The sequence below is a fragment of the Halichoerus grypus genome, chromosome 6 (genome assembly GCF_964656455.1).
Source record: "Halichoerus grypus chromosome 6, mHalGry1.hap1.1, whole genome shotgun sequence".
In the NCBI taxonomy this organism is placed as follows: domain Eukaryota; kingdom Metazoa; phylum Chordata; class Mammalia; order Carnivora; family Phocidae; genus Halichoerus; species Halichoerus grypus.
In genome coordinates this window covers 118254469-118282347 of record NC_135717.1, presented here as the reverse complement: position 1 = coordinate 118282347, position 27879 = coordinate 118254469, and the positions used below count along the sequence as shown (strand labels likewise).

At 51.1% G+C, this 27879-nt stretch overlaps 3 protein-coding genes and 1 long non-coding RNA gene across 4 annotated transcripts; 2 read left to right on the top strand and 2 right to left on the bottom strand.

The window, feature by feature from the left end:
- The first annotated feature begins 520 nt into the window (after window positions 1-520).
- Window positions 521-3839, top strand: LOC144382133 (uncharacterized). The gene is made up of 4 exons (XR_013448556.1): window positions 521-645; window positions 1115-1224; window positions 2807-2860; window positions 3597-3839. It is a non-coding gene; the product is annotated as an uncharacterized LOC144382133 (long non-coding RNA).
- Window positions 1729-4086, bottom strand: LOC118538427 (keratin, type II cytoskeletal cochleal-like). The gene is made up of 3 exons (XM_036096370.2): window positions 3833-4086; window positions 2805-2836; window positions 1729-2327 (listed from the first exon to the last, which is right to left on the bottom strand). Exons 1-3 carry the CDS (start codon window positions 4084-4086, stop codon window positions 2152-2154), a joined length of 462 nt encoding a protein of 153 aa, XP_035952263.2. The 3' UTR covers window positions 1729-2151.
- A 254-nt stretch (window positions 4087-4340) lies between these two features.
- Window positions 4341-21343, bottom strand: LOC118538426 (putative keratin-87 protein). Its single transcript, XM_078074175.1, is given in 11 exon segments — window positions 4341-4496; window positions 4590-4665; window positions 4739-4746; window positions 5617-5742; window positions 15961-15970; window positions 16158-16378; window positions 16633-16740; window positions 16743-16766; window positions 17053-17217; window positions 17430-17525; window positions 21224-21343. Coding segments are annotated over 11 exon segments (1110 nt in total).
- Window positions 20907-27584, top strand: LOC118538443 (keratin, type II cuticular Hb1-like). The gene is made up of 9 exons (XM_036096405.2): window positions 20907-21725; window positions 23010-23218; window positions 23826-23886; window positions 24813-24908; window positions 25137-25301; window positions 25519-25644; window positions 25899-26119; window positions 26294-26325; window positions 26844-27584. Exons 1-9 carry the CDS (start codon window positions 21342-21344, stop codon window positions 27017-27019), a joined length of 1470 nt encoding a protein of 489 aa, XP_035952298.2. The 5' UTR covers window positions 20907-21341; the 3' UTR covers window positions 27020-27584.
- Window positions 27585-27879: the final 295 nt, after the last annotated feature.

Genomic DNA, 27879 nt, shown 5'->3' with positions numbered 1-27879 from the left:
TCACCGGCCTTGAGGGGTTCATATGGAGATGCCCACACAGCTAAGTTACATCTGTCATGCTTCTGGGCTATTAAGTGTGAGGCAGGCACGAGGAGCCAACAGAAGACTGACCCCTAGTGGTCCCCCTTCTCCTGAGATGTGATGACTCAACGGTTGACAATCCGCCTCCCTTGAGAAGTCACCTCCACTAACAAAGCTTCTAAATAGGCTGGTAAACGACTCTATAAATGCACCAGACAGTTCTTTCCCGCCCCAGCATGGAATGTGGCCCATGGCCAAGGGAGCCACTCAGAGAATCGGTCCCCAAACCACAAACATGCAACGCAAGACACGCAAGCCTGACCTGGCAGCCCTTGGGATCCGAAGGGACATCAGGCTTGGGATTTGAGACGGGAAAACGTGAGCAGCCAGTCGTCGGTGATGTAGGCTGCAGAATGCTTACTATAAATCCTGCCAACAGCTGCTGGTGATATTTCCTTCAGCACTTCCCTTGACCTGATCAGCACAGCAGCTGGGAAAACCTGACCTTGAAAAGCATGGACTGTCATTACGTCTTGGCGAAATGCAGGGAACATGGAGCCCAACTGAGAAATCTCGCAGAGGGGTGGATCTGCTTTCAGGCGGTGACTTCGCACCGCGAGTGTGGTAAGAATGTTGACCGTGGGTGTCGGTCCGTGTTGACCAAATGGGACTCGAGTGGGTCCACATCCCCTACCCCTCAGGTTGGGAGGCAGCCTTCCAGCCAAGTTTCGGTCTCATTCCTCTTGCATGAGACTGCTCTGTTTACCCAGGAAGGGGGCCCTTTGGAGACCTGTTTTCTGGGCAAGGACCCAGGAGAACAGAGCAGACACCCTGGCCCTACTGTACCTTAAAAGGTAAAGCCAGGGCCTCTGGCCAGTGACGCACCTTAACCCCACCCAGGGACAGAGAAAGCAGAAACCATTGTTCCCAGATGTGCTGATGATGTAACCCTTTGTGCAACAGAAAAGAATGTGAGCTCACCGAATGGAAGCTTCTCGTGGGCCTATGGGGCAAAGAAAGAGCCCAGAAACCCAGCCCTTCTCTGGTCACCCCACCCCCCAAACTGGCCTATCTTCTGCCCCCCCCCCCCCAGAGTCCAGTTGCCTTGTGAAAACTCAGAGCAAACTACACCTTAGACCTAGAAGTAAGAGGCAGAGCTGGAACCCTCCATCTGATTCCAAAGACACGCCCTCCTTCACCAAGGTAATGTTGTTCCCAGCCCGCCATCAGGTCACTGGTTAGACTAGAACCCGGGCCTGGGCCACCCAATATTCATATCCCCCAGCCCCAATCTGCGAGGGCCATCTTCCCCAGGGCCCGTGCTCAAGTGCCCTTGCCAGGGCAGTAGAGAACGGTTCGCCCTCATCCCCATCTCACACCATTCTCTTTTGGGCTGCTTTCCCGGTTTCTGGCCTGCCTCCCTTCCAGAACCAGGGTGCCTTGCTCACTCGGCACTACACCTGACCCTCAGAGGCCATTCTGTAAGTGTCCATAGAGCCAGTGTGTGGATGAATGAAGGCAGTGCTCCACAGAGGGGCCCTGAGGCTGGGAATAGAATTAACCCCTTCTTTCACTTTCCCCAGGGGCCCACAGTTGCCCACCCCTACCACCACCAACCCTTAGGATCTTGGTTCTGGGATATCACTGCCAACTGAAGTCTCGTGGACCCACACGCCACAAGGGGAGGGTTGCTTCCTGGTAGTGTCCCCTCCTTTTCTCCCCTCCCTGCAAACCCCCTCCAGCTTCGTCTGTGCTCTGGACACAGCTTGAGGAATCCAGGCACAAACAGCCCCAGGGGGCTCAGTCCACTGAAGAACTTTTTATTGCAAAGGAGGAGTCTCAGGGAAAGAGGAGTGGGGGGCAGGTCAGAAGAGCAGGGTACTGTGTCCAGGTAAGCCACCAGGCCTCCCCCAGTGGCACAGCGTCCCGGCTACCTTTACCCAGGGGACAGGGCAGTCACCACCCAGTAAGCGAGATTCCAAACTTTACGCTCCGGGGTGGGGGGGGGGGAGCAAGAAGGAAAGATGAAGTGAGGGCCAGCTCCGTGGGAGGAGGCGTCTGAGGTACAGGGTCAAGTCCTTGGGGCAGGAGCTAGGGGTCTCTGACTTCTCCGGAGCTGGGCGGGAACCTTCAACATCCGCGGGCGCCGCCGCAGCCGAAGCCGCCGAGGCAGCCGGGGGAGCCGCAGAGCGCGCAGCCGCCGCCAGGGGCGCTCGTCTCCAGGGCGCCGGAGCCCGCTCCGGGAGGCGGCAGGCGGGCGGGGCCCGAGGCTGAGCCGAGCCCGCAGGGTGGAGCGCTGCCCAGGGCTGAGAGGACAGTGGCTGTCGGAGAGAGCCGCTCCGCCCCGGAAGGCAGACAGACTCCTCTCCCAGAGGGCAGATGCAAAGACCCTCCTCCCCCGCCAGACAGATGCAAACTCCCCAAAGTAATGATACACAGACCCCTTCCCCCAAGAAACAGACTCAAGAATGCCCCCTCCCTGGAGTCGGACACACAGATTCTCCCCACGCGAGAATGAAACAGTCTCTTCCACAAGGACAGACCCCACAGAACCTCCTCCCACACCCCAGGACAAACCAACAGAACCTCCCCAAAAAGGACATACCACAAGACATCCTCCCCCGACACACCCAAAGAATTACCCCTACGAGAAGAAACAGTCCCCCCAAAAAAGGGAGACACAGTGGAAGCAGAGCCCTTCTCCCTTCCCAAAAGACTACACCCAAAGGAGAGGGGATAAGATTTGACTCCTCTAACCCAACCTAGGTCTATTATTTACTTACAGAAGCTCCCTGTCCCAAATCCCAGACCAAGCCTGCAGGGGAGAAGGAGGAAGCAGGTGAGTGAATATACCTCCTGGGTATAATAATCCCCATTCTCCAAAACAAAACTCTCCTGGCTTTCCCCCACAGGCAGAGATCTGTCTGTCGTTCATGCTCCTGGTTCTCTCAGATCCCCACAGCCCTTTTGCATCAGACTCCTCTGGACCTTAAACTCAATCCTTCTTCCTTAAACTCAAATAGCTCAGTTTTATTGATGACTTCCGGGAGGAGGTTCTCAAGAAGGCTAAAGATCTATGCTTTCTTTGGCCTAAACTTAGCCTTTTAAAGGGGGCATTTTAAAGGACACCACAGAGGAAATAGCTCAACTATCTGAAGAGTACTGGTCAAGCCTCACCCAGGCACTTTCTACCTGTGTGTCCTTGAAGGGCTCCTTTACCCTGAGACTCAGTTTCCCCATCAATAAAATGGGATTGACAGCACCTCCCTCCCAGGGGTGTTGTGGGATTGAAAGGAAAGAATAAATGCAGCCTGCCTGTTGCATGGTGGGCTCCCTTTCCCTCCCCTCGGCCTGGGGTACCCAGCTGGAGCTAACAGCCCTTGGATCTCTACTGTCTAAGGTTAAAAGCCAGGCCCTACTTATTCCCATAAACCCTGCCTTCCCCAGGCCTGGGGGAGAAGGGCAGAACCGAGGAGAAGGCACTCTACATGGGGGACCTTATTCCCCCCTGGCTGGGCCTTGGTCCCTGCAGCTGTCTCGATGGACAGAGTGACCCCAGCTCTCTGCCCCTGCAGGTGAATGACTTCACAAGTTGTCCCATCCCACGTGCCAAAGGTGCTCATCGGCTGGAACGTTTTGTCTAAAGGGCCTCAAGCTGGTGGGGAGAAACTGGGTCCAGGAGAACAAGTCCCTGGATACCCAGGTCATCTCTCCCCGCCCCTCTCCAGCTGGTGAGGACCCAGATAGTGACCTCCCTGCACCCCCTGCACTCCTCACCATGTGCACATCCAAGGCACCGCCCAGCCCTCACCTGCTCTCCTCGCCCTCCAGCAGCTTGCGGTAGGTGGCGATCTCAAAGTCCAGGCCCAGCTTGACGATCATGAGATCCTGGTACTCGCGCAGCTGGCGCACCATGTCGTGCTTGGCTCGCTGCAGGGCGGCCTCCAGCCAGGCCAGCTTGCCCTGGGCACTGTCCGAGGCACCCCCCTCCTGCTGAGCTCGTGGCTCCGTGGCTCTGTCTAGTTCACAGGGCTGGGGGCAAAGGGAAGACCACGGACAGGACATCCTTGGCTCCCACCCTCCCCCGCTTCAAGGATCCAGACCTTTCTCAGAGGGCCAGTGAGGGAGTAGAGATCATTGTAAGGAAAGAGCCTGCCTGTTCCGAAAAATATGGTGTGTGTCTGCTCAGCTCCCAGGATGGAGACTTGGGGCCAGCCCAGGCTGGCTGAGAGAGAGCCTGTCACATCTAGTATGTGACTCTTCTAATAGGAGCTATGATCCAGGGAGCATCAAATGCTCCTGAGCACATCATGCTGGGATTATTGTTCCATCAGGAAAATTAACTGGAAGAATATCCTTTCCTCACAGGAAACCAGCATCTGTAGTCTCTGCGGAAATACGGCGATGATGAGGATGATGATGGTGATGATGATGATAAACGCTTGCCTTGTGAGGTGTGCTTGCTGCTTAGGAAACTGGGGTGAGAGGGGTGGGTATCAACACAGCTGAGGCGGGCAGGAGACTGAACCGTGACAGGGACACCAAATCACTGTGCCACCCCCTGGAACCTGAACAGCTTGCTCCTCCTCATAGCCATCAGTTCCTAAAGAAGGGCGAAGCCCTCCGAGCCTGAGACACTTGTACCTGCAGAAAGCAGGAAAAAACAGGGAGCAGATGCCCTTTCCTCTGCAGGTAGAGCATGAGCCTGGGGGCTCACCAGGGCGGCTGGGAGGAAAGAGAGGAGGTTGAGAGGCAGAGAAGTGGGGAGAAAGAAAGCATTCATGTAGGAACCTCTCCTTTCTAAGGCCTGGAGCCTGAGCTGCAAATCTGAATGCCTACAGAGGCCTGGCTGGAGGCATCAAAAGGTAAAGGCCAAATGTCAACTATATATCAATAGTATGAAGTTCCAGAAAGAAGTATGCACATTCTCATTCTCCTGCAATCACCGGGACCCCTTGCACGTTGTCAGTCTCTCACTTCTCTAACTTAGAGACATGGGTCAGGTGCATTTTGTCTTCCACAAGGATAACAACAGGGCCGGCCAAGATGATGATCAATGGCAAAGAGCCCTCCGCTTCCGTATCAAAGGATGCAACTTGGGGCGGTGGGGTCTGGGGCCCACAAAAGGAGCGCGGCCCTGTGTGAAGGCGACAGAGAAGACAGAGGCCTCTCTTCTCTAGCCAAATGTTGCCAAGTCTGCACATTTTTAAAGAGAACCCAGAAAACTGGATTTCTAGGTAAAATCTTGCAATTTCTAAAGGTGAGCTCAAGTTTAATGCTACGTAGGACAAACCTAACACACAGATAGCAAAAATGCACATACACATAAAAAGTGATTTGCAAACAAGCATACATAGTTATACATATTTACCTACATGTTAATTACTTGCCCACACGAAAGACAGAGAGTCCTAGGCAAATGCAGCATGATGTACACATACAGCCACACTTCTGTTTGCTCAGACACTCACAAGGAGAAACTCTATCCATCTATTCCAGAGGAGGGGGGGTGACCAGTCTAGTTGTCACATGATAATGGACACCCTCCCACCATTCCTCCCTCACTGGTGCGCCCCCCACGCGGCCACCCCTCACCTGACTCTTAGCGCTGTCCACCTCCGCAGTCAGCCGCTGGATGGCCTGGTTAAGCCTGTTCAGCTCCTCCTTACTGTGCCTCAGGCTCTGCGTGGGTTTCTGCGCGGTGTCCTGTACCTCCTCACACTGTGGGGTGGAGGCAGCCCAGAACGGGGGAGGGTCAGGGAGATGAGGAGAGCCAACAGGGCCCTGCATTGGGCTCCCTGCTCCGCGGGAAGCCTGCTTCTCCCTCTCTCACTCCCCTGCTTGTGTTCCCTCTCTCGCTGTGTCTCTCTCTGTCAAACAAATAAATAAAATCTTTAAAAAAAAATACTTTTAAAAATCTAAGAATGGGGGGCACCTGGGTGGCTCAGTCGTGAAGCGTCTGCCTTCGGCTCAGGTCATGATCCCAGGGTCCTGGGATCGAGCCCCGCGTGGGGGTCCCTGCTCAGCAAGAAGCCCGCTTCTCCCTCTCCCACTCCCCCTGCTTGTGTTCCCTCTCTCGCTGTGTCTCTCTCTGTCAAATAAATAAATACAATCTTAAAAAAAAAAAAAAAAACTAAGAATAAGAAGAAACTTCCTTAATTTGATGAATGCTATTAATCAGTGACAGGGATCCCGATTCCAGTTCCTTCCCCAAAGCAAGGCCACTGTGGTGGGAGTGCTGTCTGCAAGGGACAAAACCAGGGGGCCTTTCCCCTTCCTGTGCCTTGTCTCCACACGCCAGTCCGTAACCAGCCTGGGCTTGGGAGGACACACGGTGCCTTATACCGTTCAAGGTCTTTTACCTCCACCATCTCACCGGGGCTCATGACCACCTATGAATTAGGCCGAGTGGTTTTCACTGTCTCCATTATCTTTCCTTGGGCAAGCTGAGGCTCACTACCTCTACCGTGCGAGGAAGTAGGGACCTGGCGGGCCACGAGTGACCCTGCCAGTCAGTAGCTGAGCTGGACTGCATCTGAAGCCCGTGCTCTTTGCTCTACACTCGGAGGAACATAAAGTCACACACACTCTTTAACCCAGAGAACAGACACTGTTCACACCAGCCCAGTGCAAATTGCTTTCCAGGGCAGATGGGGTGTGGGAAATTGATATGAACAATCAGCGAAACATCATCTCCTGCCTATCTCTGCCCTCGTCCCACAGCCCACCCTTTCCTGCTTCCATTCCCAAAAGCTGCAGACACAGCAGACAAGCTTGTGCCTGGCTGGGTCCAACAGATCTGGGCAGAGTCTGAGACCCCCTTATCCCATGCATCCCAGCACGCCACGTGGACAAGTCTCACCATGATGAAGAGAGCTATAGTCTCCTCCAAGCCTCCGGTGAGCACCTAAGCCCAGCTCCAGTCCAAGCAGCTCCCAGAATCCTTGCCTCTGAGGACATAGCCTCTCCTTCCTGGGGGCTTTGTGACCTCACCTTATTATAACTGCGGAGTTCTGTCAGGGGCTGGAAGGGGCAGTTCCGTCAGACTGGGTGGGAGAGTGGAGGTCCCTGGGCTGGAATGGACCTTGAAGGAAGGAGGAGGAGAAGGAAGGAAGGGTCCTTCAGGTGGAGGAAATGTGTGGAGCCAAGGAGTTTGGGCATATGGAGTGAGAAATAGGGAGCCACAGAAGGTGCTCAAGAAGACCACCACCTTGGTGTGCGATGAGGAAGATCTATCTGGTAGCAGTGGGAAGGGAGAGAGATAGACTGGGCCTGGGGTTCCAGTTCCAAGACTAGGTGGAAAATCCTGGGTAGGATGATGCCTCTAAACTGAAGGAGTAACCAGGACCCAGAGAGCACAAGCTGAGCAGCATTGTCTTTTTGTTTTCTTTTCATTCATGAAAAAAAGAGGATATATAACATACATTGAATGATTTAAATAGCAGCAGTAATAAAACAAATCCTTGTGTACCCATCCATACCTTCGAAGCCCCATGTGGGACTCTTCCTAATTACAGCATCCTCTGTCCCTAACCCCATCCAATCTCCAAAGTAGCCACGATCCTGGGGTTTTGTATTAAGCATTCTTCACCTGTTCTTTATTATCGTGTGCATATGAATCCCTAAGCAATTGTTTAGTTCTGCCTAACTTCAAACTTTATAAAAATAGAATTACACTGTTTCTATGACTTGCTTTTCCCTCCCCAACATTCTGTTTGTGAGATTTTGACGCATGTAGCGTTATTTATTTTTCACTGCTGTATAGTATCCCAGCGTGTGATTATGTCTCCATTCTCCTACGGGTATACATATGTATACTTTTGTTTTTGTGCTAATAACGCTGGTAGGAACTTTTAGGTACCTATCTGCTGCTATGCTTTGACAAGAGGTAGTTTAGGGTACTGGCTGTCAAACCATCTTTTAACCACACTCAAAATAAGAAATATATTTTATATCGTGAATCTGTACCTAAATACATATTCATGCACATAAGCGGAAATAAGTTTCATGAAGAACTTCTCACTCCTACTGTGTACGAAGCACTCTGACCCCCTGACCATTCACCTTAACATTGAATTTATGGCCTTATGTTTTAGGTAAGATTTTCTGTTTAGGTTTGTTGGTTTTATCTTTAGGTTTTCAATTGGGCCTTCCATTGAGGTTTCATGTCTTATAAATAGTATATTGATTTTACTATGTATTTAATAATACAATGAAAATGAATACCCATGAGCCCACTTATGAGCACAAGAACCAAATGTTACTAGTAACTTATACGTGCCTGCACACTCCGTCCCCCGCTTGTCCCCCATTCCTTCTTGCTCTAGGGGCGACCACTTCCTTGAATTTGTGTCATCGTGCCCTTGCTTTCTTTTCTTCTAGTTATATCACACACATGCATATATCCAAAAAAAAATTTTTTTTCAGTTTTCCTTGTTTGGTTGGGTTTCATTTTTTGTTTTTTTAAAGGATATCACTTATAGGGCGCCTGGGTGGCTCAGATGGTTAAGCGTCTGCCTTCGGCTCAGGTCATGATCTCAGGGTCCTGGGATCGAGTCCCGCATCGGGCTCCCTGCTCCTTGGGAGCCTGCTTCTCCCTCTGCCTCTCTCTCTCTCTCATGAATAAATAAATAAAATCTTTAAAAAAAAAAATAAAGGATATCACTTATAAAGGGACTTGCTTTTTTTTTTTTTTAATACTATGGAACAAGGAGTCCTCCACTAGGATTCATAGCATCCTATTACGTAAATACACAACACTTTATGTAATTCTATTATTGTTTTGTTTTGTTTTGTTTTCTCTTATAAAGATGGTGCTATGAATATTTTTCTGAATGTCCCCTGATGGACATAGGTGAGGATTTCTCTGTGATGCACATGTAGGACTGCCATTTCTGGATCAAATGTTCAATATTACAAGACAAAAATTATTTTCCAAAGCTGTTGTAATAATGATTTACACTTTGATCAGATTCATATCTTTTCTGACACATCTTAATTTTCAACAATGAAATGATATAAACAGTCTTATTTTTGGTTTTGCTTTGCATTTTCATGATTCTTATCTAAGCTGAATATCCCTTTAAATGTTTATTATCTGTATGGATTTCCTTTTCTTTTGCCCATTTTTTCTTTTGGGTTTTTTTGCCTTATTTTTATTAGACTCTAAGTGCTTTTATATTTCTATATAAGCTTCTATTTCTAGATATTACACTTTGTCACTTATATGTATTATGAATATCACCTTCAAGTTTATGGCTTGTCTTTTCAATTTGTGCGTATTTGATAAACAAAAGTTCTTAATTTTAATGTGTAATTTTCCCACCTTTTCCTTCATATTAAACATTCAGTGTGCCTTGCATAAAAATCCTTCCTTATCCTAGGTGGCTCAGTTGGTTGAGCGTCCGCCTTCCGCTCGGTCATGATCCTGGGGTCCTGGGATTGAGCCCCGCATTGGGCTCCTTGCTCAGCGGGACATCTGCTTCTCCCTCTCCCACTGCCCCTACTTGTGTTCCCTCTCTCGCTGTGTCTCTGTCAAATAAATAAATAAAATCTTTAAAAAAAAAAAAGTCACTCAACTGACTGAGCCACCCAGGCACCCTGTTATATATTATATTTATACATAGTTAGCATATTTAATATATTTATATAATATATACACACAAGAACAGACAAATTGATCAATGGAACAAACTAGAGAGCCCCTAAATTGATATATGTTATGTATTTTGTATATATGAAACATACATGTTTATAATATATGCATAATATGTTTTATATATAATGTATGTTGTATTATATATCATAATAAAACTATTATACATAAAACATATCTAATATGTATATAATATATATGCTATGTTTTTATATATATATTATATGTCAATTAAAGGGCTCTCTAGTTTGTTCCATTGGTCAATTTCTCTATTCTTTCATGGATACTACATTGAATTAATAGCTTTATAATTATCTCTGAAAGGGCAAATATTCATTCTTTATTATCCTATTTATTCTTTTATAGTGCCTTGACCATTCTTGATTGCTATTCTTCACCATAAACTTTAGAAGCAACTTGTTAAGATTTAGGTACATCCTTATTTGGAATTTGATTGTAGTTGCATTGACCTTATAAATCAGTTTAAGGAGAATTAATATCTTTATGATAATGAAGCTTCCCATCTATGAATATGATCTAACTCCTCATTTAGTTAGCACTGCTTTGTTATCTTTCATTTCACATAATGTTTATATTTCTCTAGATATAGGTCTTTCACATATTTTCTAGACTGGGTTTTTAAGTCATTTTATTAATTTTTATTAGTTTTGTTGAGATAAAATATAGATACAATAAAATGCACACATCAGTATACAGTTTGACACGTTTTGACAAACGCATGCCCCACTTAACCACAACTGAATGAAAGTATAGAACATTTCCATCATCTCAGAAAGTTCCCCGATGTCCCTTTGCTGCCCATCTCCCCACCCTATCCCAGACAACCACTGATCTAATTTTCACCACCGTAGGTTAGTATTGCCACTTCTAGAACTTCATAGGAATAGAAACATTCAATATGTGCTCTTTTGTGTCTGACTTGTTCACTCAGCTCATCCATGTCATTTCATGAATCAGTAGGTCATTCTTTTGTATGTCTGGGTCATATTCTGTTGTATAAATATATCTCAGTTTTGTTTGTCCATTCACGTGTTTTTCCAGTTGGGGGCTATTCTAAATGAAGCCCCTATGAAATTCATGTACCAGTCTCTATGTAAACCTATTTTTCATTTCTTTTGAATAAATAACAAAGAGTGGAATTGCTTTGCCATTTGGTAGTATACATTTAACTTGATAAGAAATTGCCAAACTGTTTGCCGAGGTGACTGTACCATTTTACCCTCCATGAAAGCTCCAACTGCTCCACACTTAATGTTAGCCTTCTCCTGGGTGTTGGGTTTTTCTCATAGCAGATTTCCCTGATGACTAGCTCCCCTGTGCTCATTGGCCCTTAACACATCTTCTTTTGTAAAGTGTTGATTGATATCTTTTGCCCCATTACACTGAATTGTTTGTCTTCTGTTATTGAGGGGTTAATTTTTAACATAAACATTTCATGTAGTTATTATATAATTGGATTTGAGTCAGCCATCTTGTTTTTTGTTTCTCACTTGTCTCAGGTGGGTTTTTTGGGTCCTCTATTGTTCTTTTCTGCTTTCTTTTGAGTTCATCAAATACTTTTAAATATTTACTATTATTTATTCTATTGAAATATCTCTTTTGGGGGGCGCCCAGGTGGCTCAGTTGGTTGAGTGTCTGCCTTCAGCTCGGTCATGATCCCAGAGTCCTGGGATGAACCCTTCATCGGGCTCCCTGCTGGACAGGGAGTCTGCTTCTCCCTCTGCCCCTCCCCTTCCCCCTGCTCATGCTCTCTCTCTCTCTCCCACTCTCTCTCTCTCAAATAAATAAAATCTTTTAAAAAAAATAAAACTTTTTAAACGTTTTATTTTTATTTATGATAATAAATATTTGTTTTTAGCGGTTGTTTTAGAACTAAAACTATACATCCTTAATTATCAAAGTCTATTTGGAGTTAATACTGTGCTACTCCACACTTCACAGTAGTGTGTTCATTGACCCGCCTCCCCACCATCTGTGTCATCATTGCCAGATCTTTTACTTCTATGTACATTATAAACAATATCATTATTTTTGCTTCTAACAGCCAGTTGTCTTCTTGGGCACTACAAGGTTCTTGGATCCGTAAATTGCTGTTTTCCACCAAGTATTCCTTCAAATATTTTCCCACATCATTCTCACCCTTTTCATTCTGGAGCCCTGAATATGCATATGCTAGATTATTTGATATTGTCCCACAGGTCTCCAAGGCTCTGTTACTTTTTCTTCGATCTTTTTTTCTCTGTTGTTCGGATTGGAAAATGTCTATTCATCTGTCTTTAGTATACAGACCCTACCCCTGAATTTCAGTCTTTCGTTAAGCCCATCCATTGAACTTTTCATTTCAATGATTGTACTTTGCAATTCTGGAATTTCCATTTTGTTCCTCCTTCTAACTTGCCATACCTTTTTGCTAGCTCAATGATGCATTTAAATATATTTTTAAGTATATTTTTCAGAACCTTAAGTGACTAATGACAAAAGGGTTTTTCAGAGGTCCTAGTCTGACATTTTGCAAGAAAAGAAGTTCCCAGTGGCATTTTTCAAAGGAAAAAATAGGCAGGGTTCTGTGACTCGTTGGGTGGGGAAAATGATATCAAAGGGTTTGAAGCTGGAATATTAGAAAGAACTGGTAGAAAGAGGGAAAGCTGACGAATGGGCATCAGTACAGGGGAAAATGACGAGGTGATTTCAAGGCATTTTGAATTCCAAATATCAGTGCAACATTCAAGTGGAGATGCCCTGTGGGAAATTGGAAACCTTAGAGATGAATTCATTTATTCTCTTAACATCGATCAGTACCCACTACAAGGCAACACTGGGCCAGACACTTCCTGACACTGGAGCATTCCCTCTGGAGTCCTGAGCCATCAGAACACCCCTCCTCAATGTCCCCAGCCTTGACACTCACTTAAATAAATAGCTGTCATGGCCTTAGCAGCCCCCACCACATTGAATGCCCTCCTGGAGATCCCACCCTTTCCAGGACCAAAATAACGGACAGAAAGATCGAAAGCATGACAAGAACCATGTGACTTTATTTTAAGCACCGACAGCAGAGAGGGAAGGAAGATCGGGGAAGGGAAGGGAAGGGAAGAGCAAGAGTTCGGGGAAGGGCAAGGTTGAGGGATGGAGGCTGAGGGACTGTCCTCTTCATGAGTCAAGCGGCCCAGATTCCTCCAACAGAATATATCCATGTGCCTCTCCTCCCAAATATCCTTCCTCGGCCTGAGGAAGACAGGAGACAAGGAGGGAGACTCCCACACAACAAGAAATGAGAAGTGGAAGGCATGGAAGACGGGCCAGGGTGAGACCAAGCGGTTACACCCCACCACCACGGTTGGGTTGGGCAGAGGGCCAGCCGGGATCCTCAGGGAGGGTGAGAGCGCTGGGGGCCTGGTGTTTCATCAAGCCCAGCTAGCTTGACACTTCTTACAGCTGCGGCCACAAGCTCCTATCCCACAGTATCTGATGCCACCAGAACGGATGGATGACTGAGAGGTCCCCACATACAACTCCGCCCGAGAGCTGCTCACACCCCACTGGCACAGGGATAATAACAAGCCCAAACCTTTGGTGGGGGTGGGGACCTGGTTCCAAACAGCCCCCCGCCACCACTTAGAACCCCCTCCCTACCAGCCAAGAGCACCTAGGTGGATGGGATGGCTCCTGCTCATCCACGTCTCCAACGATAAGTAAAGCCAACATGAGCTTCCCTGTGGCCTGTCCCCCAGACTCCCACCCTTTACTGGAAGGGAGTCCATCTTGTGGTTTAATCTCAATCCCTTCTTTTTTTTTTTTTTCACAGATGGAAGAAATTATTAGTAACCATATTTATAGGAAAAACTCCCCTATCAGGTCCAGCCTACCCCCTCTGCATCCCTCTTATTCCCTCTCCCAAGGCCTTGTGGACTTCTGAACGTCTCTGGTAAGGACTCAGGAACTCCTCTGAGTCCCTTGTGATGCACGTTTCAGCTCTTTGACCCCTGGTTTGCATTCATGGGTTTCTACATTGTTCCTTTTTTTTTTTAATTTTTTTATTGTTATGTTAATCCTCATACATTACATCATTAGTTTTAGATATAGTGTTCCATGATTCATTGTTTGTGCATAACACCCAGTGCTCCATGCAGAACGTGCCCTCCTCAATACCCATCACCAGGCTAACCTATCCTCCCACCCCCCCCCAGAACCCTCAGTTTGTTTTTCAGAGTCCATCGTCTCTCATGGTTCTTCTCCCCCTCCGATTTCCCCCCCTTCATTCTTCCCCTCCTGCTACATTCTTCTTCTTCTTTTTTTCTTTCTTAACATATATTGCATTATTTGTTTCAGAGGTACAGACCTGAGATTCAACAGTCTTGCACAATTCACAGCGCTTACCAGAGCACATACCCTCCCCAGTGTCCATCACCCAGTCACCCCATCCCTCCCACCCCACCCCCCACTCCAGCAACCCTCAGTTTGTTTCCTGAGATTAAGAATTCCTCATATCAGTGAGGTCATATGATACATGTCTTTCTCTGTTTGACTTATTTCGCTCAGCATAATACCCTCCAGTTCCATCCACGTCGTTGCAAATGGCAAGATCTCATTCCTTTTGATGGCTGCATAATATTCCATTGTATATATATACCACATCTTCTTTATCCATTCATCTGTTGATGGACATCTTGGCTCTTTCCACAGTTTGGCTATTGTGGACATGGCTGCTATAAACATCGGGGTGCACGTACCCTTTCGGATCCCTACTTTTGTATCTTTGGGGTAAATACCCAGTAGTGCAATTGCTGGATCGTATGGTAGTTCTATTTTCAACTTTTTGAGGAACCTCCATACTGTTTTCCAGAGTGGCTGCACCAGCTTGCATTCCCACCAACAGTGTAGGAGGGTTCCCCTTTCTCCGCATCCCCGCCAACATCTGTCCTTTCCTGACTTGTTAATTTTAGCCATTCTGACTGGTGTGAGGTGGTATCTCATTGAGGTTTTGATTTGGATTTCCCTGATGTCGAGCGATATTGAACACTTTTTCATGTGTCTGTTGGCCATTTGGATGTCTTCTTTGGAAAAATGTCTGTTCATGTCTTCTGCCCATTTCTTGATTGGATTCTTTGTTCTTTTGGTGTTGAGTTTGATGAGTTCTTTATAGATTTTGGATACTAGCCCTTTATCTCATATGTCATTTGCAAATATCTTCTCCCATTCTGTCAGTTGTCTTTTGGTTTTGTTGACTGTTTCCTTTGCTTTGCAAAAGCTTTTTATCTTGATGAAGTGCCAATAGTTCATTTTTGCCCTTGCTTCCCTTGCCTAATCTCAATCCCTTCTTAATCTATTCTTCTATCACTGACTTCAGGAAGACCTCCCTGGGGACAACCAAGCTGATGAAACACCTACTTTAGTCCAGAAAATATTTGACATCTTGAACGTGGACAAGTGTGCTTGGACAGGGAGAGAATGCGAGCTTCCTAACAATGGGAAAGTAAGACTTCCATTCCGACAGGCGTGGTGTGAGGAATTAGTCCACTCACGACCTGTCATCCAGCCCCGTCATCATCACTGTGGGGCAGGAAATGAAGGAAACCCCTTCTCCCTGGGTCTCTCCACCCTCAGAGCTAAAACGTTCTTCCCACTGTCTAACTGCAGTGTCTCCCTCCAGAGCCAGATTCAGAGCATTTGCTGCCCTCACACCACCTGATGTAGGAGAGACAAGGTAAGGGTTAGGTGTGGGCACAGAAGTAATGTAGTCACCAGCTCGGAACCCAGTCACCCAAGGAATCATTCAAGAGTCCCCAGAAGGTCAGAGGAGAAGGCCTGGGGTGCAGCAGCCCCAAAGGCTCAGCATCTCTCCAACCCTGTCCCAAAAGAACATAAGAGGCAGGCTCTCCCAGATCCCTCTGAGAAATGGGACCCGCCAAATGCAGTAGGCCACAGAGACCCCTCTACCTGTCCCCAGGAATCCAGCTCCGGATTGCCGCCCCACCCACACCGATGGGCTAGCTGGTCAGGAGCAATCCAGTCTCCCTGAGCTGTTTCATCTCTCCAATACAGTAAGAGTATCTTGTTTGCCCTCTCTGTTTGAGGCCTCCTTTTCTCCTGCTTTCTAACCAATGGTGTTCTGGAACCAATTCACAGAGCCTGTTTTGCACATTTCTAGCCCACCCTCCATGAAGTCGCAGTCGGCCATGACGGAAGAGTTTACACACTGAAGTTGGCAAGTACTGTAAATAGGGGCGTTTTCTTCCTCCGAGAGCCGGTTCTTAAACATTTACCAGCCAGCCACTGTCCCAAGAGGCATGTTAGAAATCAGGCAGTGGACCTCAGCTAAAATTCTTCTCCTTAGCCTCTCAGGGCTGGGAGGGGCCCTGAAGGTTTCCAAGATGGCAGCACCAGGTGCTCGAGAAGTCCGGGAGCAAATAACGGATCAGGCCTATGCTGCGCTGCCCCCAGCAGCCCTGGCTGCACCCACCTGTGCTCCTCGCCCTCCAGCAGCCGCCTGTAGGTGGCGATCTCGATGTCCAGGCCCAGCTTGGAGTTCATCACCTCCTGGTACTCCTTGACCAGGCAAGCCATGTCCTGCTTGGCCTTCTGCAGGGCGGCCTCCAGCTCAGCCAGCTTGCAGCGGGCATCGCTCAGAGCCGCCTCGCCCTACTGCTCCGACTGGGTCACTGCGGCCTCCAGCTTGGAGTTCTGGGGGCCCAGAGGAGAACAAGGTGTGTTATGGTCCTGGCTCTCTCTGTCCATTTCCTGGATGTGTCCAGTCTCTCCCCTCCCCCAGCTGGGGACACCCCAAGAACAGACCTCTCCCCTTCATCAGCTGAGTCTCCCCCAGGGACCACAACCAGGGACGCTGGTCAGGCAAATGGGCTGGAGCATGAATGGTGAGATCCACGGGGGACACACACTGCCTGTATGACCCTGGAGAGGCCGCAGGTGACCCTTACCTGGCACTTGGCACTCTCAACCTCAGCGGTCAGCCTCTGGATCATGCGGTTGAGCTCACTGATCTCCTCCTTGGTACGGCGCAGGGTCTCCCCGTGCTGGATCATCGTGTCACCGTAGCCTTCATCTCCTCACACTGGCCGGGGGGTGGGGGGGGCGGAGGAGGGGAGCAGAGATGGTTCTGAGGCTCAGGATGCAGTTTCCCACCCACTCAGACACCACAGATGATTGGTAAGTTGTACAGTGCTCAGCCTGTGCGACCATACGTGGCAGCCCTGCCCAGCCACTGTAACCTGAGAGCTGTCTGCCCTTCTGTTACCATCCTAGGGATCAGAATCCCCAGACAAAAGAGGCCTTGTTAATATATGCCTGGCATCCTTCCCACTGTCATATCTAGGAGGCAGGGGTCCTGTGCCTCTCACCTTGCTGAGGTACCAGCTTTTGGCTTCAGCCTGACTGCATCTGGCAATGTCATCATAGTTAGCCTAGATCTCAGTCACAGTGCAGCCCATGTTCAGGTCCTGGCTGATATCCACCTTGATGATGACTAAGGTGTCTGAGATGTGGCCGTGGATGACCCACCTGTCCTGTGGGGCCAACAGCCATTCACGTCACCTATACCATCCAGAGCCAGGTAGAACACTGCTCACATTCCCCCTTCACACACACACACATACCACAGAGCCACCATTTCCAAAGCCCTCATGCCTGCAGACCCCTCTGTCCGTTTCCTCTGTACAAAGGCTGGCCTGGGACAGAGTGAACAGGGATGACTAATGTCCTCCCGGCCAGTGCTCACCTCCTCACACATGGCGTTCAGGAAGCCCATCTCCTCCACCAGCCCATGGACATTGGCCTCCAGGTCTCCCTCGAGCACATAGGCACCGTTACCCTTCTGGAAACAATGTGCAGGCAGTTCCTAGTGATTGCAGAGATTCTCCAGGGGACCCTGCCTCCCCCAGTCCAACCCTAGAAAATCTCCAATCCCATTCCGTGCCTGCAAAGCAGGTCAGAGGCATAGATCCAGAAGCTGAGGGGTGGAGAACTAAGTTCTCCCTTCTGCTCTAGCAAAACACAGTATGAGACTTTGGGGAGTTCTTTTCTCTCTCTGGGCCTCTCTGTAAAGGAAGATCCAGAGAATTCCTGCCTTGGGGATCTCCCTGGGTGTGAGGAGGAAAATGTCCTTCCATGGGTGGAAATAAAATATGAACATGTTAACTAAAGGAGGGAGTACTGGATGCCCCCGAGGGCGGCCACAGGCAGACCCACTCACTTGCTTGATTCTGACAAGCTCATTCTCTGCTGTGGTCCCCAAAGTGACCCCTTCTTCATACCTCCACAGGGAAAGGGCTTTGGAACGAGAGAAATTATCAGAGATTTGGCTAGTAATGCAAGGGAGGAGAGACCACCCAACATGACCTATCACACCCCTCCCCCGGGATGTCTGAAATATCCCTCTCACCCACATCCCTAATAGTACATTTCTCTAACTTAAATAAGCATTACTCATTTTAAAGATCCTGGTTTTTTTATTACTCTAATAAGCTGATTGCCTGAGCTTAGATCTGGGAAGGTGGGTGGAAACAGCAACAGGATCCAGTGAGTGTGAAGAGTGGAGCAGAGGTGGTGTCTTTTCTTTGCAGCCCTAGTCCCCGGCATGATTTTGGAATAGAGTAAGTGCTCAGAACAGGTCCACAGGATGGGTGGATGAGTCGGGAGAGGGCCCCTGTCCTGAGGTCCTAATGCAATGGGGAAAGGCTCTTAGCTGATATTTCAGCTTCTCTTCCCTTCATGTGTCTGCCTGTCACTGTCTCTAATGCTGATAAAAGCACCAAGTAGGTTAATGAAGGAAGAAGTTTCCAGGGCCAGTAGGTTCGGTGGCTCCCAGTTGTCACATCATGTAACCCCTTCTCAGAAAACAGACCTTCCCCACCAACTCACTTCTTGTGCCCTCCAGCCCCTCCTGCACATGGTTAGGGCAGAGGACAGCCGTGACACAGCAAGGCCTCAGGCCGAGGGGCAGCGGTATCTTTGAGTGGTCATATGGGAGCTGGATTTGAGGACTCCATTAGGGGAGCTAACGCAAGATGACCCACAGGTTATGGTGAGCTAGGCTAGAAGAGATTAAGCCAGAGGAAGAAGAGGATTCTGACCCCTCCTTCACTGCCCCTCCCTTTTAGAAACCCACACACCTGGGTCCACCTGCCTCACCGTGTCACCTTTATGGGCTTGGGGGATTTCACAGCCATTTCTCCTCTTTCCTAGGGTAACGTCGTCAAGATGCGGCTACACTCAGGTAACTCTGAAGGCTTGGCAGCATTTCTTCCACAGTTGGGGGCCTGAGGGTGCCCAAAGAATCAAGGTCAACCAAAGTCTGTGGATTCCACACTTTGTGAGACAATTCAGGAGGAGAAGGGAATCTGGGTTGGGATGGTTTCTTCCCTGGAAGCTTTGAGGGGGAAAAGCGTTCCATGGGATCCACAGGCAAGGCCTCAGAGGACAAGTTTTCAAGGCATCTGGATATTTGACCCTTGGCAGGGCCAGAGGGGGACTGTGTCTACCCCCACCAAGACATGGCAAAGTCAACCACCTAACCAAAAAAGTATTTGTTCAGCTACTTCATGCCGCAGGACGCATGAAGTTTGTGGATGTGGTGGGAGGGTTCCAAATATCCGGATGCCCGAAACCCACAGCCTGCCCATTCACCTTCACCCCTTCCCAGGTGCCTTCAAGATTTCTCACCCCCAACCCAACACAGAGTCTCTCCCTCAACTAAACCACAAGCTCAGGGCCACACTCTCCAGACAGTCTCTTTCAAAGGTCTCCCTTTGGGGACACTCTCAGAAGAGTCAACTCCATCCACCCACCAAAACCCAGAAAGAGGTCCCAGCAAGCATCACATAAGGGTCCCCATAAGTCTAATTTAAATCCTCCATGCTTCAGGGTAACTCCATTTCTTCTAGTGAGGGAGCCACCAAGGGAAGACTTCTCCAATACTACTGCTATTCCCTGGAGAAAACTGGAGTAAGACCACCTGGTACTGAAGCCAGCCCCGGCAGCCCTAGCTAAAGCTGGGCGTGCGAGCACAAGACACTGCGCTCTTGGACTCCGCCTTCCACGGAGGACAGCACTACGGTTGGGCTGAAGCCTTTGCAAAGTCAAGGCTAGACCAAAGGGACTCAAGTCCACCAGAGTGTTGGGAAAGAGAGCAGAGGGGGCCGAGGGGCACTCTCTGGAAATGGGTTGCCAGGCGGAGCTGGCCATGATGGCTTCTGGAGTTCCAGGATTTAATTACCTTGGCATAATAACAACTTATATTTAAAAGCAAAGGAAGCTAAGGATGATTTGCATGTTTTTCTTTAATGCTGCCTGCTGAGTTCATATTCTGGTTTCCTCTGTCCGTAATTGGACATATAATTAACTTCCATTATGATGGATTATGGCCTTCTAGAGTTGGTAGCCATGACCAAGCACCAGTGGAGGGGAAGGCTTTGGATCGGGCCTATTCTTCTAAAAGCCCAAAGCCTAACAGTCTGGACCCCTGCCCAAGAGAAGAACTCAACCCTCACTGAGCCCCCAAAGACTCAGACCTTCGGAGGGGCCAGCGTGGGGGAGGGCTGGGAACCTCCTTTCAGATTCTGAATCTGCTCCTCTACAGAGCTTTCTGTGCTTGACCTTAAACAAGTCACTGAACCACTCTGAGCTCACCTTCCCAATCAGGTAAATGGGCACAATAACACTGACCTGCAAAGGATGCCCTGGGGGTAAAGATAAGATAATGCATTATAGAGCCCGCACACCCTGTAGGCACTCCACTGATGCAGCGCCCCTCCCCTCCCCTGGGAGTGTGGAGAGGGGTACAAGAAGCAATTTCAGGGACTGGGGGGGGTGAGGGCGAGACACAGGAGAGGAGCTTTGAGCTGAGTTCTGAGAAAAAGAGAAGAGAAAGTTTCTGCACAAAGGGAGACAGGATGAATGGCAAATTAACAACAGTAGAATAAATAGAACAAACAAATAAACAAACCTTTATGGAGCTCTTAACTAAGTGCTCGGCAGGGCCCTAAATGCTTTCCTGTCCATTATGTCATTAGGTCCTGCCAACAGCTCGCAGATGGGTATTATTTATTATTCCTACTTTGCACATGAGGAAACTGAAGCTCAGAAAGGTTATTTACTCGTCCAAGGTCAAGACAAGAATCTGCAGAACCGACTTCAGAGACCCCTCCCCGTGGACACACACGCGCGCGCACACACACGCACACACACACTCGCCCCCGACGCCAAGCGGGGCTGCGCGGGAGACCGGGGCTGCCCGGCCTGCAAGGCGGCGGCGCCCAGCTGGGACCCAAGCGGCGCCCGCTGTGCCCCGCCGCCCAGCCCGCAGACCGAGCCGCTGATCCAGCGCCGCCCGGGGCCGAGTCCCCGCCGAGGGGCGCAGAGGAGGCGCCGGGAGTCCGGGGCGCACGGCCCGCAAACGTGACCGGGCGTTCCCGGGCCCCATAAAGCGCGGGCGGGATATGAAGCCGTTTTATGAAGGCGGCCGGCCGGCCCGGCCCGCTTTGATTCCCGCCTGGACGAGGCGCGAGGGCCGACCTCCAAGCTCGTAAACGCGTTGGCCGCGCGCTCCCGCCGGGCCGGTGGGCCGCGATATAAGGCGCAGCGCGGGCCTCGGGCTCCAGCCGCCCGCCGCCGCCAGCGCCGCCGCCGCACCATGTCCTGCCTCTCCTCCCGCCTCGGCGGCCCCTGCGGGGTCCGCGCCTTCAGCTGCATGTCGGCCTGCGGGCCCCGGCCCGGCCGCTGCTGCATCACGGCCGCCCCCTACCGCGGCGTCTCCTGCTACCGCGGCCTCACCGGGGGCTTCGGCAGCCGCAGCGTCTGCGGCAGCTTCCGCGCCGGCTCCTGCGGCCGCAGCTTCGGCTACCGCTCCGGCGGCGTGTGCGGGCCCAGCCCGCCCTGCATCACCAGCGTGTCGGTCAACGAGAGCCTCCTCACGCCCCTCAACCTGGAGATCGACCCCAATGCGCAGTGCGTGAAGCACGAGGAGAAGGAGCAGATCAAGTGCCTCAACAGCAGGTTCGCTGCCTTCATCGACAAGGTGAGTGTCCTTGATCACACCCTTCCTGAACGCCACCTATGCTCAGACTCAGGCTGGGGCACTGAGGGTGGAGTCAGAGGCAGTAGGGATGTGGCCCAGCTGAGCTCCTAGTCTGCTGGAGGAGATGGACGCACATCCAGAGCACAGACAGACACAAGGAGATGAGTATAGGGCAGCAGCTCCTGATTTGATAACACTATTATTATACACAGCCTCTGTCCAGACAGGCAGGGTCTCCACAGACAAGGGGGATGTCCTTGCTCACACTCTTGGTGAGCCTAGAAGTCCTGGGAGAACCTTGGAATTCCCAGGCCAGTCTCTAGAAATGGGGGGTAGGGGCTGCTGATATTGTATGTGATCATTTTAGGTGGTACATTAAAGCATTAAATACCATTGAAACACCCGATGGGAAAATTCATCTCTTCTCATGTTTTTTTCAATCCTTAAGGTTAGATCTCATTAGGTGCTAATAGTCTTCAGTATCCCTCTAATACTTGCTGTTCTTCCACTTCCAATAAAGAGATCAAGCCTCAGGTTCAGAGCTGCCTGGGACAACAGTTTCAGCTAGAATTTAATGTTTTATGATTTGCTTTTATGTATGCCTAGTATACTGGTTTTACAACTATGGTGGTAATATAAAGTTAGCCCTTGAACCCCATCTAAGTGTAAATGCTAAGCAAATCCACTTACAGATAATCATGAGTAAAATCGTACAAGGGGATGGCAAATCCTGGAATCAGCCTGCGAGGGTTTCATATTTGAGAATCACTGCCACCAGCCATCCTGCTTGCTGAGAGCCTGCCCTTTCTAACCTCCCCAGTTAGGTAGGCCTCCCACCTTGACCCTCCATGTAAACAAGTGCTCCTCAACCTCAGGCTGAGCACAGAGGACAGAGATAAATGAACCATAGGCCGTGTCCTAGGAGAGCTCATAGTGAAAGGCTTTCATCCTCCTCTATCCCTCCCAACCCTGCTCTACATTGCTTTTCTCCAGGAAGCCTTCCTTGGTTGTCACCAACCCCCAGCCCAACAGTAACCGAGCAAGCCTGTATGCCCCTCAGTTTCTCACTCACCCCATCCAGGCCCACCTGAACAGACCCTCACTTGGGCTTAAACAAGAATTCTCCTGGTGCCTCGTCAGGCCAAGAGAGCCCAACAGGGGCCCTGCTGTCCACCCCTTTCCTCTGCACACCTCCCTGCTAGTTCAGTCTTGACCTACCTGCTCTCTGAGGAGGGCTGGGGATACTGGCTCCTCCCACGGACTTATCTCCCATTTGCACCCCAGGTGCGCTTCCTGGAGCAGCAGAACAAGCTGCTGGAGACCAAGTGGCAGTTCTACCAGAACCGCAAGTGCTGCGAGAGCAACCTGGAGCCCCTGTTCGAGGGCTACATCGAGACCCTGAGGAGGGAGGCCGAGTGCGTGGAGGCCGACAGTGGGAGGCTGGCCTCGGAGCTCAACCACGTGCAGGAAGTGATGGAGGGCTACAAGAAGAAGTGAGTGCGGCCGGGAGGATAGTCTCAGAAAGGAAAGGGGATTAAGCCAAAGCAGGATAGATTCGGGTTAGACCGCAAGAGGAACTTTCCAATAGGAAGAAGACAGTGACAGGAAACCTGTGAGGCCAAATGCTCTGGGAGTTCACACACTGGAGAGAGGGGAGCTGCTCCAGCTACCTCGTCCTTATGTGTTGGTTTCATTAATTCATCAAACGTTTATTGACATCTACTCTGTTCCAGGTGCTATGCTAGGCCCTGAGGTGGGATGGGGAGGGCGGAGGGGGACACCAGAACTCGTATGGGCTTCCTGCCCCCCAGGGAGTTACAATCCAAAAACAGAAGGCCTACAAAAATGTGCACGGCACCCCCCAACCCCAGTCACCACCCACATCAGGAATGAGAACCCCTGAAACTGGAAGAGCACTGGGTGACAGGTTGGATGAGTACCCAGAAGAAAGGGATGGACAACACGCTTTTTGATTCTATGCCTACCTCCCAAAGATCCAGTTCCTGGAATGTGTTTGTCTGGGCCTTCATTCTCTTTTTTCTCTTCAAATCCCAGCCTATTAAAGTTTTAGCCACTGAACCTTGTGCCCTTTATCTCCAGATACGAAGAGGAGGTGGCACTAAGGGCCACCGCTGAGAATGAATTTGTGGCCCTGAAGAAGGTGAGTGACCCCGGAATACTTGTCCCCCAACTCAGAAAGCAGGGCAGAGGCAGGAGGGAGCGATCTGTAATTCAGAGAGGCTGAGCGACTTCCCCAGAATGATATAGAGCAGCCCCCCCACCCCCGCCATGCCCCAGTCCTCCCAGGGTGGCCCCCCACATCGGGGTACACCGCCTGCTTTAAGCAGGGCACTCTCGTCTTCTGTCCGAGGTAACTCCCATCTGGCCGATGGCCTCCCATCTCCTTCTGCCCTGTGCCTGCCAGAGAGTGGGCATTCCGAACTACTGTGAGTGAGAGCGCCCGTGAATGCTAGGGGGTGGCCACATCCTCAGGCCGGCAGCAGCTGTGGAAGGCTGGCTGAACAGTACTGTTGTTCCTCACCCCTTAGACTTGATCCGCCACAAATGCCATCACATGGACCCCCCCCCACGTCCTTCCCACCATCTCCATAGGAGGAAGGCAGGGGTTACTGGAAGGAAACTGAGGCACAGAGGTCAAGGGTCTTGTCCTGAGTTGCCCTGGCTTAGAAGGGGCAGAATTGATCCCTGAGATGTCTTCTTCTGACCACAGATCTAGATTTCTTTCCCTGAGGTGGAAAGGAGGGCTGAGGCATCATTAGAATGGACCCATTTTGCACCAGAGCTTGAGTTTCAGTGATAGTGCAAGGTGTGGATTCTGGAGCAATCATCCGCGTAGGTACCAGAGGAAGTGCCTGGAAACCTCACGGTCCCCCTCCCTTACCCAAACCTGCTCCTGACCCCTCTGACTGTATAAAGGATTCTACCAATGCCATGATACCGGGCATTAGGATGAGCAGCTAAGGAGGGTCTCCACGGAGTTTGCCCAGCCCGGTGGGGGCCCTCCCAGGTGGGGAGAGCTCTGTGTGGCCTTCCCAATGAGACACCGTGCCCCCTTCTCCCCTTCAGGATGTGGACTGTGCCTACCTCCGCAAGTCAGACCTGGAGGCCAACGCAGAGGCCCTGACTGAGGAGATCGACTTCCTGCGGCGCCTGTATGAGGAGGTGAGGGGCCGTGGTCCAGGCAGAAAACTGGCAGCCAGCCTGGAAGAGGGGGCTTTGGCCTAGGACTGGAGTTGGCCAGGGATTTGGGCTGGGGCTGCAATCCATGAGGCTGTCATGTGAGCAGGGGCTGGAGACCAGGGAAGGGCTGAGAAGATTGGGTCCACACTGGTGGGTGAGGCTGGGGTGTAAACAAGATCCTTCCATCCTCCCACCCCCCACCGTCTGCAGGAGATCCGAGTTCTCCACGCCCACATCTCAGACACCTCGGTCATCGTCAAGATGGACAACAGCCGGGACCTGAACATGGACTGCGTTGTGGCCGAGATCAAGGCTCAGTACGATGACATCGCCAGCCGAAGCCGGGCTGAGGCTGAGTCCTGGTACCGCAGCAAGGTGAAGTCCTGGTACTGCAACTCCCCATTCCCAGAACCCCAGCAGGAGGGATGCCAAAAGGGCTTTGGTCTTTGTCTAGGTGGGATGGGTAAGGGAAGGGCAGGCAGCTCTCAGGACGGGGTGGCAGATATGCAAGTTGTGGGGCTCAGTGGGATGACATATCCTGAGCCTCAGGAGCATCTCTGCTCCCCTCCCTCCGCCCCGCTTGCCCACCAAGTGTGAGGAGATGAAGGCCACGGTGATCCGGCACGGGGAGACCCTGCGCCGCACCAAGGAGGAAATCAACGAGCTCAACCGCATGATCCAGAGGCTGACAGCCGAGGTTGAGAATGCCAAGTGCCAGGTAAGGGTCACCTGGGGCCTCCCCAGGGTCACACAGGCAGTGTGTGTCCCCAGTGGATCTCACCATTCATGCTCCAGCCCATTTGCCTGACCAGCGTCCCTGGTTGTGGTCCCTGGGGGAGACTCAGCTGATGAAGGGGAGAGGTCTGTTCTTGGGGTGTCCCCAGCTGGGGGAGGGGAGAGACTGGACACATCCAGGAAATGGACAGAGAGAGCCAGGACCATAACACACCTTGTTCTCCTCTGGGCCCCCAGAACTCCAAGCTGGAGGCCGCAGTGACCCAGTCGGAGCAACAGGGCGAGGCGGCTCTGAGTGATGCCCGCTGCAAGCTGGCTGAGCTGGAGGCCGCCCTGCAGAAGGCCAAGCAGGACATGGCTTGCCTGGTCAAGGAGTACCAGGAGGTGATGAACTCCAAGCTGGGCCTGGACATCGAGATCGCCACCTACAGGCGGCTGCTGGAGGGTGAAGAACAGAGGTGGGGCCCAAATCTGTGGGAAGAGTATCTCTTCAATTTCCGGAAACTGTGCTTTGAGCCAGGCGCATATTTGCATGTCGTTTGCATGTCATTTGCATGTCGCTTGCATGGAGGAGGGAATTTGCAAGGGTTGCTCTCCCCAACTAATTTTTGTCTCTTTGCTCTCCCTACAAGGTTGTGTGAGGGCACTGGTGCTGTAAATGTCTGTAAGTAATCTGTACTGTGGGTTCTGAAATAAGGGCTTGGGGTTCCTGGTGGGAAGGAGGGCCAGATGGCAAATATTTCAGGCTTGTGAGCCACCTAGCCTCTGTCTCAACTACTGGACTCTGTCACTGTAATGTGAAAGCTACAGCCATAAGCAACACCTAAGGAGTACGTATGGCTTGGTTCCAATGCAATTTTATTTACAAATACAGGAGGCCAGCACAGGCTATCTTTGGAAACCCTGAAAGGAAGGGGGTGGGTGGCAGTGAATGATTGTAAGTTAGATAACTATTTATGATTACAAGTTAAATAGCTATTTCTGCCTATAGGGAGGACATGGGCGAAGAGTTTATCAAGGATGCTTGAGGCCAGAGTGCAGGAAGGAGTGCGGGGTGGGGGTGGGGCGGAATGAGGGTGTCTGGAGGGAAGGGAGGAATAGAAATGGAGGGAAGGAGCTCTGAGCAAGAGAAGGGGGTGCTGGCCAGGAGGCAGGGGACTAAGCCCTGTTCTCCTCCTGCAGGTGTCAGCAGCTCCCGGGGCGGGGTGGTCTGCGGGGACCTCTGCGTGTCCGGCTCGCGGCCGGTGACCGGCAGCGTGTGCAGCGCCCCCTGCAGCGGGAACGTGGCGGTGAGCACGGGCATGTGCGCGCCCTGCGGCCAGAGGTGCAGCGGCAGCTCCTCGGTGCGGTTCGCGTAGCACCTCCCGCTCGGTCAGCACACCGCTCTCCCAGTTGAACAGTCCCTGCCTCCGGAGGTGGGGCCCGGAGCAACCAAAGTCCCTGGGCTCGAAGCGGAAGGGCTCGGAGAACCAGCCGGCCCACCTGCACGAACTGCAGCCTTATCGTCCTGCATCTCCTCCGCCTTCCCCCCGCCCTTGCTCTTCGCGGTTTCTTCCGGGGAGGCCCGGGCTCCCCGCCCAGCTGGCAGCCGCGCTCGTCCTTCCCCCGGCCCAGGAGGCTGCCTGCCCGGGTCCCTGCGGCCCTGCGGGGAGATCCCATTCTGACTCAGGCTGCTCGGGGGCCTGGCCTGGCAGAAACCTGTGGCTTCTAAGAGACAGACTGGCCCGGGTCCTCGGCTGTGCACTGCCGTGGGGGGTGTGGCCGTGCTGCTATCCCGCGGGCCCTCCCCTGCCTCCCGAACCCTCGCAACGACTGAGGCTGCAGCTCCACGGGGACATCTTTCGGTGGCTGGCTCGGCTCCCTCTCCCTCGTGCTTAGTGCTTGGTCTCCACGGTTCCAATAAAGCTCATGGATCATATATAATGTGCTCAGAAAATCTCCCATTTGTGCCTCCACGCGTGGACTTCCAGTCCAGTTTTTGCCCCTCGGAGGCTGACAGAGAAGGCGTTCGCAGCCACGCGTCCTCGCAGCAAGGAATGCACTCTGGCAGCCCAGAACCTGGGGGTAGGGGAGTGTGCGAACAGCCCTCCCACTCCCTCAGCAGGAGAGGACTTCAGTGTCCCCTCCGTGGCAGAGCCCCAGCCCTGGGAGGAGGCCAAGGCCTCACACAGGCTACGAGCCATGCCCCTCGAATCACCACCAGCACCAGGGCACCAAC

Coding starts and splice junctions, on each gene's coding strand:
- LOC118538443 (XM_036096405.2), top strand. CDS start 21,342: ATGTCCTGCCTCTCCTCCCGCCTCGGCGGCCCCTGCGGGGTCCGCGCC. Junction 23,887..24,812: donor AATTTGTGGCCCTGAAGAAG/GTGAGTGACCCC, acceptor TCTCCCCTTCAG/GATGTGGACTGTGCCTACCT. Junction 25,645..25,898: donor TTGAGAATGCCAAGTGCCAG/GTAAGGGTCACC, acceptor CTGGGCCCCCAG/AACTCCAAGCTGGAGGCCGC.
- LOC118538427 (XM_036096370.2), bottom strand. CDS start 4,086: ATGTCCTGTCCGTGGTCTTCCCTTTGCCCCCAGCCCTGTGAACTAGAC. Junction 2,837..3,832: donor CTGGAGGGCGAGGAGAGCAG/GTGAGGGCTGGG, acceptor TCTCCCCTGCAG/GCTTGGTCTGGGATTTGGGA. Junction 2,328..2,804: donor ATTTGGGACAGGGAGCTTCT/GTAAGTAAATAA, acceptor CTGTCCTCTCAG/CCCTGGGCAGCGCTCCACCC.